Source organism: Ostrea edulis, chromosome 7 (genome assembly GCF_947568905.1).
Source record: "Ostrea edulis chromosome 7, xbOstEdul1.1, whole genome shotgun sequence".
Lineage (NCBI taxonomy): Eukaryota > Metazoa > Mollusca > Bivalvia > Ostreida > Ostreidae > Ostrea > Ostrea edulis.
This window is the reverse complement of record NC_079170.1, coordinates 45,468,417-45,481,957: the sequence shown is the minus strand read 5'-3', so window position 1 is coordinate 45,481,957 and position 13,541 is coordinate 45,468,417. Positions and strand designations below refer to the sequence as shown.

Sequence of the window (13,541 nt, the reverse complement as noted above, 5' to 3'; positions counted from 1 at the left end):
ATGTGTTAAATATTTGTATTTTTCAATCTATTTACCGCCAATTATGACTTGTATAGCTTTAAGATACCTACGACCCTCATGTTCAACGCCACACACAAGATTTAACGCCACACATAACATACAATCCCAACCAGAAAATCTACAATCAACATAACTTTGAATTGTCCGCCCCGATAAAAGAAATAATTTGAAAATACTGAAAAATGAATAAATAAATAAATTAAAAAAAGAATAATAAAAAAAAAACCCAACTGATGCTTGTTGTACTTACTAATATCGATTTAAAGAAATTATAACTCCAAAACTCGATAACAAGCACACAATTGTACTCAATCGAATTTTCTCTGTCATTTGAGCGAACGAGTCACGTGGCTCAAAACAAAGGTCTTGTTTCTTTCAGATTAAATTGTTGTTCTCTGTAATGAAGACAAGAACGTCATGACGTTACGCTGATGTTAAAGAATATATCAGTACTTCAAATGCAGAAAATACGTCTTAGAAGTGAAGGGGAGACATGAAATTACATATTTTGAATAAACTACCAATTATCTATCTGAATCTGCTAAAAAGTGAAAATGGGTAAAATTGCCATAAGGGCCCTTTTGTTGAGGGCGCAATCAAATGCCATCGATAGAAATGACCAAGCCATCAAACAAAAATTCGGTTCTCTGTAGCACGTGCTTGAAGTACTCGGCTACGTTTTACGACTAATATAATTCCTTGATAATTGTCCCAGTGTAAAATTGTATAAAATGGGTAGAATGCCTATTAAGGAAAGAGTGAGAGCCGTGGGAATGTTGGTGTTTGGATTGTGCTTACGACAGATTTTACTCATTTTATTTCACTAATTATCTTGTCCTCAATATTTCCCTAATCGCTTTGGCAACTTGCATCAGAAGTTATTTTTCCTGTTACAGGTGGCAAGCCACTTTTATTGACAATTCGAAAACTCTGGGAAAAATTCAATCAAACAGGAAGTGTTCGGGATATCTGTTGAAGGCCCAGGTCACGTGTCACAACCAGAGTTCAGGATCCCTACATCCTTCTAAACCATTTAAGACAGATGGATATCAGCCACTCTAGCGGTAATGGTGTCCATAGCTGTCCCCTCAAACACTAAGCAACCGCCTTAAAATGGTACACTAGTCAGATATGTGGCAGATGTCCAAAAAGAGGTTTAGTGATGACCAAGAGACATCGGATATTACGCCTGACATGCATGAATACGAAGACATGCAACATTTACCATCTGGAGCTGATTGGGTTCTCTTTGTTGACGAGACAAAAACAAGCTGGAGTTCTGATGGTAGGAGGAAGGTATATCGGCTACAGGAAGAACTCCACAGAGCTGTTTGTGTTGAGGTGATCGACAGATTTGGTGGATGGTTAGTTGTATATTGTTTAACGTTACGCTCGGGATTTTTTGCACTCATATGGATACGTCACCATTTCCGGTGAAGGCTGAAAAATTTAGGCCTATGGGTGGGGTCTTTATCGTGGCACACCTGCTGTGACATGGGGCCTCGGTGTTTGCAGTCTCATCAGAGGACCGCCCCATTTAGTCGCCTCTTACGACAAGCAAGGATTACTGAATACCTATTCTAACCCTGATCCCCACGGGACAAATTCAATGGAGGTGGTATTGTCATGCTCTGGGCGGTAGTATCAATACATACGAAAACTTCAATTATTCGTGTTATCTGTGGTGTCACAGAAAGGAAATATCAAAATATCGGTGCTATTGTCGGTCACCATGGACAACCACTCCGGTAAACAATAAGGCGAACAAACAACCAAAACAGCTTCAGCTCTATTCAGGCCATTGAATTGATTTTCCACTTACCTTTCCTGATGCTAAAACCTTTATTTAACCTTACTTCTTATTTAACTCCCTCTCGGTTCGATCAGCTCACAAGAAAGACACAGAATCATAGCACCCCGGGTTTATATACACCCAGACTGTTCTAATTATAAGGGGTGTCAGGTCATTCCATGTTATTGTGACAAATAAAGTCATTAAAACGTTTGATTGAATCGAACAAAAACATTACAGAGTTATGAGATTGATCACTTCATTATCTTTACCTTTTCAGTTCACAGAGGCATGGTTGTGACACAGAACAAATTCAACAGTTTCCTACAGGAAACTACATCGCGTTATAGCCCGGTGAGAATTGGTGTCTAGGAAGAGAAAGCATCCCCTGTCGACCGGTCTCACCCGCCGTGAACCCTATATCTTGATCAGGTAAATGGAGTAACCCGCAGTAAAAATCAGACAAAACCTTCATGTAACAAAGGACAAACATAAAGCTGACCTGTGTCTGTACTAGCAGGACAGACGATGACAACAGACAAAAACGCAAAAGACTGATTTCTTAGTATTATGTGAGATGCAGGGGTAACAGTCAATGTGAGTTTGAATAACGACAGATAATATAAAGCTCTCTATACTCTGTAAAATATATCAAACACAATTTTCAAAATATGATTTTACTATAAAGTCAAACCTCATTAGCAAACGTATTTCAACAATTAAGTTGTCTGTCGTATCACACGTATACATCGTAATTTGTTAAAATATCTAATGTACTTATCGAACTTGATTGAATTCAATATCAAATATTTCGAATTCTTTTCCATAGGCATTGAAAAAATTGACTGCGAAAATACACATAAAAATAAATTTAAAAAGATAAATAAAAAATCACAATGTACAGCATCGTTCGTGTAGGCGGAAGAACGACTATTACACATATTCATAAGGCGTTTATTTGATCAAAGGATGATCAATCTGACAGTCGTTTTCATCAAAGTACATACAGTGTAACAAGTATGTGTACAAAAGAGGGATACATTGTAGTAAAGACTGTGATTGGAACACACCGAGGGCAGGACAAAGCAGACGATATCAATTCTTATGTCACAAAGTAGCCACAGTTGGGTCTGCTGAGTCTGACGTCACAGCGTAAACACAGTCAGGTCAAACTTCCGCCAGAGTTTGTTTTCTCACAAACCAAACTCTTCCATTTATGGGATAGGAATTTCCTAGGAACTACAAGATTACGCGGTCGCGTACACGTGTGATGTCACTGTAGAATGACGAAAAAACATAACGTCAAACGCAAACAGTTCAAAACAAAAACGTAAACTTCAAGTTGATTACTTTACGCTATAATTCAGAGTCTCCCTACATTTTAGTGATCATTTGTTCATTTTATGTTTAAAATAAAATCCATATCTTTACATTAATGCTATTAATGTAAATATTTTCAAGCTTTAACTGCGAACTGCCTTTTTAGTGTTATTTGCCCGCGTGAAAATCGGGGACTCACAATATACATTTCTGTTTCTGTACTGTGTCAGCCGGGAGAGCAATCGTAACTACTCGGCTATTTCTGTAACCGCAAATGAACCTCGTATGTGGATCGACGCCATCAGAGGATGTTTCCATGTGTACACTAATGTATACACAAATGTAACTATGACGTCACAGTCGTACCTTACAATATGAAACGCGAGCTTTCAAATGCATCTAAGATATCGTACATATCTAAGGTATTCTACCACTATCAATTAAAATTGCAGTCGGGTCTGCTGAGTCTGACGTCACAAAGTAGGCACAGTCAGGTCTGCCGAGGCTGACCTATTTAAAGGAGAATCACCAGACACGACTGAGTCTCCTTACGTACTCCGAATTGTTTGTGTCTGCCATGGATTGTTGATTTAATAACGGGGTGTTTTAGTGAACTGATATTTCTATTTATTCAAACAATATCTTATACACAAAATGAATAGGATTAAGCAGCAGGCACAGCCTATTTTAGTCCTCTGTATATTAACACATGTACATTCATACATAATCACTGTAAAATGCAAATACATATGCGTTGGGGCCACATTCTACATAAATACCAGTCTGTTAGTTTTGACAAGTCCTATGCAGTGCCTTCTGGCGCCGACACACATTCACCGAGTGCTAACAGATTTTAGGCTAGGCTACAGGGACTGATTGAAGGCTTGTCTCCAAGACGTGCGGCCCACAAGTAAGTGGGCATGTCCTGGTATCCATAAAGCTGCTATCAGGTAGTGGTCAAATAACAACCAGAAACTAAACTCCATTAGGCGGCTGGATTGTCAATCTTGACCAGTCACTGTAATTTTGCTGACTCAAGGTGTGATGATCAACATTCCTCCCTATATACATCTCTGTACATATGAGATGATGGAGTGATAAGCGGGCTCAAAGCTAATTCAAAGCAAAATAAATGCTTCTCGAATACTTACTGGACGAAATTTGATGACTATCTAGCATTATGAAATTTCAAAGCTGCAGAATACCCTAAATTAAATGCTTATCGTAACAGCTAATATAAATTAGCAATTCTAAGTATCACCCTTATTTCCAAGGCTCGGCAAGGATTTTCTCATAATCATAATTGTACTAGGCTTAAGCTAGCAGCCACTAACCAACAGCCAATAAGGCCATAGATGGTAGCAGCCAATGAGAAAGTTCATCAAAGTACTGTGAGTTTCAGACGATTTATTGATTAACTGTTGAAAAATTATTAACTTTGATTTATTATGTGTTACATTTTAGTATTCCGTCTGAAAACTCGCAGTACTTTGATGAACTTTCATATTGGCTGCTAGCTTCTATGGCCTTATTGGCTGCAGGTTAGTGGCTGCTAGCTTCAGCCTAGTCATAATTGTAAGTAACCGGGTTTGTTTATAGGCATTATTTTTCATGTTATGATTATAAGTATTGAAGCTGATTCCACTTTCATCTCTATATGGTGGAAGTGGGGATGTCGTCATTCTTGGATGCCACAGTTGTATTGTCTGATGTCACCGGGTAGGGAGGGGTACTAATTACTCCGACACCAGGACTTCCAGAGGGGTGTCCCATATCAGCTGTAGAAATACAAAATGCATTAGATGAAAGGTGAAGATAACGAACAATAATCATTCTCATAACTCCCTAAGGAATACAAAATAGAGAGTTGGGCAAACGCGGACCCTGGATATACCAGAGGTGGGATCAGGTACTTAAGAGGACCTAAGCATCCCCTGTCGACCGGTCACACCTGCCGTGAGCCCTATATCTTGATATCAGAAATACAAAGTATTCCCATAATATTATCGAATTGAAATGTAACACTTATCAGAATATTGTATTTCAAGGACTCAAAGTACTTGCAGATGCAACTTTATTGCAGTATCAAATAACACATTACGTATTTGTGTATAATAGCATATCTTAAGTTGGATTGTTGAGTTATACTTACGCGTGGGTGTGTACGGTATGGTAGGCGTGTTCTGTTGTACTTACACGTGGGTGTGTACGGTATGGTGGGCGTGTTCTGTTGTACTTACGCGTGGGTGTGTACGGTATGGTGGGTGTGTTCAGTTGTACTTACACGTGGGTGTGTACGGTGTGATGAGTGTGTTCTGTTGTACTTACGCGTGGGTGTGTACGGTATGGTGGGTGTGTTCAGTTGTACTTACACGTGGGTGTGTACGGTATGATGAGTGTGTTCTGTTGTACTTACGCGTGGGTGTGTACGGTATGGTAGTCGTGTTCTGTTGTAATTATGTGTGAATGTGTACGATATGGTGGGCGTGTATCTGTTGTACTTACACGTGGGTGTGTACGGTATGGTGGGCGTGTTCCGTTGTAATTACGCGTGGGTGTGTACGGTATGGTGGGTGTGTTCAGTTGTACTTACGCGTGGGTGTGTACGGTATGGTAGATGTGACGACGGGGTTGAGGATCTGCCCCGGGCTCCCTCTCTTCACCCGACCGCAGTAGCATGCCACTCCAACTGAAACGCCCAACACAATAATCCCCAACACCGATCCGATGATTACTCCAACTAAGGAAGCAGTGTATCTGTGGGATATACAATGCATATGATATATGCTGATATACAATATTAGATAAATAGATAGATAGATAAATAGACAGATAGATAAATAGACAAATAGATAAATAGACAAATAAATAGACAGATAGATAGATAGATAGTAGACAGATACATCGGTTACTATCTTGAAAATATGAATGCATATTTAATTGCTGGGATAAAATTTAGAAATTCATTTCAAAATTAAGGATGATCTCCCTCATGCATAGCTCTTATCCCTAGACGAATTTGGCTCCATTTTTTGGCAGTCTAGTTTTCCTTTTAGCTCTTACAAGTTTATTGTTATTTCAAATTTCCAAAATTTCGGCTTGAGCATCACTGAAGAGACATTATTTGTGGAAATGCTCATCTAGTGCATCAAAATTGGTACCGTACAATTTTACAATACATAGATAGATAGATAGATAGAGACATAGATAGATATATACATAGATAGATATATAGATAGATAGAAAGATAAATAAATAGAAAGATAGATAGACAGACGGATAGATAGAAAGATAGATGAATAGAAAGATAGATAAGTAGATAGATAGATAGACAGATAGATAGATAGATAGATAGATATATAGACAGATAGATAAGTAGATAGATAGATAGACAGATTGATAAGTAGATAGATTGATGGATAGATAGATAGATAGATATATAGACAGATAGATAAGTAGATATATAGACAGATAGATAGACAGATAGATAGATAGACAGATAGATAGACAGATAGATAAGTAGATAGATTGATGGATAGATAGATAGACAGATAGATAGACAGATAGATAGACAGATATATAGAGTGTACAATACATGTAACTTACGCGTAAGAAGTGGATACTTGACTGTAGCTGTCTCCACATGAGTTGTAGGAGCAATAGTCACCACAAACTTGGATGTAGTAGGTCGTGGACTGTTTGTAGTTAGAGTAGTAGTAATTGAAGTTAGTGGAGTATTTCTTAAAGGAGCAGTAGACTGCAGACGACACGGCATCTACAAGAACTGTGAAAAGGAGGCAAAGTATAAAATCAACAATCAACGAATATTGTGTATTTTAACATGAAAATTTAAACATTCTTATCATATATATATATATATATATATATATATATATAGAGAGAGAGAGAGAGAGAGAGAGAGAGAGAGAGAGAGAGAGAGAGAGAGAGAGAGCCGTTCCTAGCAAAAAGGACCTTTATCTTATCCAAAAATGTCATAATGAAAAAATGTTACGTCATTTTTTGCATACTTGTAAAGAAAAAGGTCATGATTACCAATCACGAGTTGGTTGTCATCTTTGAGACTAATATTTTAACGACAATCAACATTGCTCTAATATTTTGAGGGATGTCATCTATAGTTCATACTTTAGAACTATTATGACGTCATAGATAATAACAGTAAACATATTTCACAGTAAGCTGCTAACGTATACGAATTTAACAATTCACTGTCAAAGATCAGTGAATTGTCAAATTGTTGGGATGACCTGTCCCTTTCTCAGGACTTTAGAATATTTTCATAGAAAAGAAACCTACATAGAAAAAGAAACTAACACTACAACTAAAAAACAAAACGTCTACATACTAAAATTATCGAGTGTCATATGTGGCATTAGAAAAGGCTGTCGTTCCGATCGAGCGCCAATACTGAACTGGATAAATTCAAAAGCAACGAGCGCGTTAACTGTAAGCGGTAGATGTAGTACGGCCAAAACCCGGAAGTCCCGGATAGCGATATTTTCGAGACTTCTCTCTAAATGATGCATGCAATAACACACAATTTACAGAAGTTACTGTTTGTAACCTACATGTAGGTACATTAGAATGTAAATTTTTTTCGAGAATTCTTCTATAAACGTACCGAACCAGAATTTTTACATGCCAAAAAAGCGGTAAATTTTCAAATGCTGTCTGACGTATTCCATACCGATTGTTAGACCGTTCGTGACACACTGATTTTTACTACGGATAACTCTGTTTACCTGATCAAGATGTAGGGCTCACGGCGGGTGTGACCGGACGACAAGGGGTGCTTACTCCTCCTAGGTCCTGATCCCACATCTGGTGTGTCCAGGAGTCGATCCGTGTTTGCTCAACTATCTATTTTGTATTGCTTATGGGATTTATGAGATTGATCACTGTTCGTTATCTTCACCTTTCATATATGTCAGAACCCAATCACGTTCGAAGACACTGACCGATTTCCACAGCCCGTTTGTAAATACTGGATTTTAAGTAAACCAATTCATGCAAATACTATATTTTATGTTTCTATGATTATTTCCACAACGCAGAATAATAAAAACTGCTGTATTTTGTGATCGTGATATTGTTTAAATCGGAAAAAGGAGTACCCTTAATTTTGTGAATTCGTCCCCAAACAGCGCATATGTAAAATGAATGCTGAGGATGTCTGATGGTAATTAGTAATGATTGAAATTAATCATTGATACCGTTGCACAGCTCTGGCCACTTGAAGGCTCATTCACTCAAGAGCCATATTTTTTTTTTTTTTTTTTTTTTTTTTTTTTTATAAAAATCTAAACTCCAAAAGTAAAGAAATTATACTCCCTAGAGTAAATAATTTAACTCCAAAAGAATTTGTCATCTTGATTAAGAAAGAAAACGGAGTTATGATATTACAGTCTTTAATCGTCTTGATGATTGAATGATGTTAACATTTGCCGTTTCTCTTCGATAAATTATACAAGACTACTTTAAATTACACGGCGTGTGTATTAGTACATTGCATCAAAATAATAAGTGTATTATAAAATTATTCAATTAATTCAACAACAGATATGTTTCAATAACTCAAGTATTAAAAGAAGCATGTTATTTATAGTGTATATCAAAGTGGATTGAAATGTTGCATTAGAAAAAAAGGCAAATCTAGCTCACTTATTTTTATCTATTGCATCTCAACGACAGTGGTTGTCCCGAGAACCTTGATGGTTTTTGTGAAGACTTTTAAAACTAATGATATTAATTAAATAAGTATTTGTATTATTATTTTCATGTGAAATAAGTTGTATTTTTGTTGAAAATGTTGGCTTTAAAAGAAAATATACTGTACTATTTATTTAAACATTTGATTATGAATAAATTCATGAAACAACTAGATAATTCATGTGATATTTTTAATATCTATCATACATCATACATACGTGTAGCTATTCGATTCGTTGAACTCTTTCTTCACTCAGAGGGACTCCGCCTGGCCGAATGCGTGTACTACACATGTATAATTACAAATGATGTGTAGGGTGACAAAATAGCTTGCACATATAAATGCACCATATATGCAAGTGAAAGGTGAAGATAACGAACAATGATCAGTCCCATAATTCCTATAAGCAATACAAAATAAAGAGTTGGGCAAACACGGACCCTGGATACACCAGAGGTGGGATCAGGTGCCTAGGGGGTGTAATCATCCTCTGTCGACCGGTCACACCCGCCGTGAGCATCCGTATCTTGATCAGGAAAACGGAGTCATTCGTTGTCAAAATCAGTGTGTCAAGAACGGCCTAACAATCGGCATGAAACACGTCAGACAACATTTGACCTAATGATAGGTTGTATTGGCAAACTAGATCGTGATAACGACCATAGAATTTGCTAAATGCTGACTTTAAACGAGACTGTTGAAAACCCTGCACCATCAACTTGTTTGTCAGTTGCCTGCCTTGATTTAAAAACTGGTCAAACGCAGAACAAGCTTTTGTTGATCGAATCACTTGAGACATATAAACACCATAGGCAGGTGATAATGGAATATTGCAGTGCGACTTATTTAAATTACCTTAGATATCTAAAACTGAGCCTGAATGAATTCTGTCTATGTTTAATTCTAAAACGCGGACTTTCAGTATATCGCATGATCGGCGACTGTGTTCAGGTTTTGGCATTTATAAAACGTACTAAATTTACCGCTTTTTTGTAGCTGAAAACTCTGGTTAAGTACCTTTGTAATAGAATTTCCAGAAAAAGTTCTTAGATTCTCATTTAATAGGTCACAAACAGATATCACAAAAATGTTGAAGCCATTATATCCACTATTAAGAGAGAAATCGGACAAAAATCGCTATCCGGGACTTTCGGGTTTCAGCTGTACTAACCGCTGGTCTGATTTAACTAATCAGTATACTTAAGCGGTATGTTAACTCGTTCTAATGACGGCTGATAATGAGTATTTCGTACCTGGAGGTGTAAAGCTTTACATTAACTAGGGTTCAACTGTGATGATAAATAAAATAATATGAAAAGATAAATAGATTGATAATTTAAAATCAATACAATCTGGTATTGAAAAATGGGAAAAATGGGAAAAAATGATCAAGGGAACTAAGTAAGGATATTATTTAAAATAGTAATGAATAAATAATAAAGAAGAAACCAATTATTATAAAAATGACTGCTAATAAAGATGCCGTGACAATTTAGAAGTAGACAGCCAAAATGAAAGTGTAAAACAAACAGAATAACACTGAATAATAACTAGGGGAAGCTAGGCCACATTCATTCTGGTGAAGTCATTGGGTTTGTTCATGCCACTGGGGCGGAACGGTTTCAATCTATGCATCCAGAATTTTTTCTTGTTTTTTCTCTCCACATCGGACCAGTGAGTGAATAACCACTACTGCAATGTCCTCCCATTTTTGTCTTGCGACATTGAAATGCTGGGCAACGGGTTCTTTGACCCTTTTGCTTTTAATGGTAGACCGGTGGTTATTGATATTTCTATGTAGGTCCCCATTTTCACCTATGTATTGTTGGTCACAGACCTTGCAGCTTATTAGGAAAATGTGTGACAGGATAAGTACCCAAGGATTCGATAGCGTCCATTCCCGTGGGGATCCGGGTTAGAATAGATCCTCAGTACCACTTGCTTGTCGTAAGAGGCGACTAAATTGGACAGTCCTTCGGATGAGACCGCAACAACTGAGGTCCTGTGTGATAGCAGGTGTAGCACAATAAAGATCCCTCCCTCAAAGACCATAAGCGCCGAGCATAGGCCAACATTTTGTGGCCCTTCACCGTCTCCATATCAGTGAAAGATTCTCGATCTATATACAATATACAATCAATCAATCGGTAGCATCGGCCGGTGAGAGGACTCTCAAAACTGTCTGCTCATGCTGTGTTTGCACATCAGGCATCTACTATCAGAACACGTTTTAAAGCCCTCATTGGGCAAAGGAACCTCCAATTTGGTTCGCACCACCATGTCTTTCAGATTTGCGGGACGTCTGAAGGCAGCCACGAGAGGTTCTTTTAACACCTAGGCCATTCTTGGATTAATTTGAAGAATGGAAATATGCGTCTTCAGAATTTTGTTACGGTCTTTCAAGATAGAGTGGTACATAGTAACTAATATATACTGCACTTGATATATTCTAAGATAAGTTCATTTTAACCAAAAAAAAAACAAAAAAAAAACGCCAAACGAAAACAACAACCATCGAAAACATAATAATTCAATTCAAAGTGTTGGGAAATATAATATCTTAGTTATAATTAAAAGTTCAATTATTTTTTATCTTTAATTTTATTTTGTAAATCTACCAGTTGGTAGAAACAGGGATGTTGTTACAAGGTAAAGGTTAGTTGATACGAGTGTGTATTGAATTCCAAGACCAGAATAGAATGTATATGCTATGGGCCTTATAGTGCTTAACTTAGGTTTAACCATTTTCTCGCAGTTTATATGGTCTCTGTCCAACTGCTTTTTGAAAAAAGGACATGGACAAAGGCGACTGGGTTTTATTATGACAAAGAACTTGCGTAGACAAAAATGCTCATCTAAGTCTTTTTCCGCACATTTTCTTTCGAGAAATTGAAGAAGACTCAATCAAAATCCTTTTTATTGACATTTAGTACACTCTTAAATGGCACAAAACACCCAAATGCAACGTTATGTACAAGCCGTTAAGGTGATAATTGGCTATTTTTTCAATCAAATTTAATCTTTTTATGAAAAAGTTACCTTTTTTCAAACCCTCTTGGTCGAGGTACATATGTAGCATATGACATCGCGCATAGTGGCGCGTAAAATATCGAAGTAAATATGCATATTGCAAGATTTGAATTTCATCGCTTTCAAACTTGAAAACTATGCAAAATGTTTCATTCAAAACACATTCAAAGTAGTTTTAGGCATGAAAAGAATTAATTTTGCTGAAAAAATTAAAAAGTTTTGAAACATGCGATGTGTCCTTTATTGGGCTATTACGTTTGGCGCGACAAGAGCCTGAGCGGGTCTCGAACTCACGACCTCCCGATCATAAAGAAAACGCTCTATCAGTGAGCAGCCGTCACATGTCATCGCCTCAGGATAGTAACCATTTTGGTAGAAAACGAATATTCCTTCACCAAAAGCTCGGCATTATAGAATTTAATTTAATTGAACTTTCGGATAAGACCTTGAGAACACATGGCGAGGAATCAATTATACGAGGGGCTTGTACTACGGCTCTGAGGGCCAGGGTTGGATCAAAGTTTCCTGGTGACATCTAATCAATGAAAACATATCAACATGAAATGATAAAAAAGAATAAAAAGAAAAAAACTTAAAAGAACACTTTTTCATAAATAAAACAAATAAGTAAAGCATGATGGAGTTATTATTTGCATGTGGTGCGGAAATATTGAGTTTCCCTGCTTAACGAATACTTTCATGCATCATTCGCCTACATAAGTATGTTCATCCTGAGAAAGGAAATTTTTTTATGCACCACAGTAATGTTGATTTGATACATGTAAAACTACATTGTAAGCGTGTGAAGGATGACCACAAAAACATAACTTCAAATATTCAAATATACTTAAACACATGCATATCACTTCATACATAAACTATCTGACGAAGCAATTAAATGCTGGAATAACAATGTTGGCCTTCAATGTTTATAGATTATAACCAGTTTCAGGGGACTTCAAAGCATAACAAGTGCTACTCTATGATACATGTATTTCTCCCGTCACTACCTGATCACAAGGACACTAAATATCGATTTGAATTTTGATCAGTCTACTTATAAAGGCGTCATACCGGATTCGTGTCATCGGATGAATGTATTTCCATTTCCATTTTCTAACGGCGCAATACTCTCAAAGTAATATGTGTAGAATTTCGTATTCTTCCTTACCTGTTATTTAAAGAATGATGAATATATGTCAATTTTTCCATACCTGTGATAAACAGAATTACGTGTAAACACGCCATTACGTCCACGTTGTTTCTTAGTTCTCAATATGTATATAAATGTAATACTGTATAAACCAGGAAGTGAGAAAAGGAAACCTCTCCCGTGACCTCCACATCTGAAGGACACGACGCAGTACAATGAAAACAATACATGAAATTCATCATTGTATAGACTTATTTCAAAACCAACTAATGCTGTAACTTTCTAATATGTTCATGCGAATAGTCGCAGTGGTTCAGTCGGTAGAGTGTTCGACTCATGACAGGTGGGTTCGAGTTTCATTCCTGCCATCACCGCGTCAAAGACGAAATACATTAGGTAGTTACTTTTCGCTCGCCAAACTATTGACACCGAGAAGCCAATAATTTTGTTTCTTCCAGATGAAATTCTCAAATTCGAGATTCCGTGTTACAGAA

The 13,541-nt window shown here is 37.1% G+C and overlaps 1 protein-coding gene across 1 annotated transcript; it reads right to left on the bottom strand.

The window, feature by feature from the left end:
- Nucleotides 1-3,737: 3,737 nt before the first annotated feature.
- Nucleotides 3,738-13,239, bottom strand: LOC125656096 (uncharacterized). The gene is made up of 4 exons (XM_048886684.2): nt 13,109-13,239; nt 6,740-6,917; nt 5,727-5,890; nt 3,738-4,911 (listed from the first exon to the last, which is right to left on the bottom strand). Exons 1-4 carry the CDS (start codon nt 13,140-13,142, stop codon nt 4,787-4,789), a joined length of 501 nt encoding a protein of 166 aa, XP_048742641.2. The 5' UTR covers nt 13,143-13,239; the 3' UTR covers nt 3,738-4,786.
- Between the last annotated feature and the right edge of the window lie 302 nt (nt 13,240-13,541).

What these genes read in the sequence shown, in the direction of transcription:
- LOC125656096 (XM_048886684.2), bottom strand. Translation starts at nt 13,142, where the DNA reads ATGGCGTGTTTACACGTAATTCTGTTTATCACAG. An exon ending in CGTAATTCTGTTTATCACAG is followed by an intron (nt 6,918 to 13,108) that starts GTATGGAAAAAT and finishes TCCTTTTCACAG; the next exon opens with TTCTTGTAGATGCCGTGTCG. An exon ending in CATACCGTACACACCCACGC is followed by an intron (nt 4,912 to 5,726) that starts GTAAGTACAACT and finishes GTATTTCTACAG; the next exon opens with CTGATATGGGACACCCCTCT.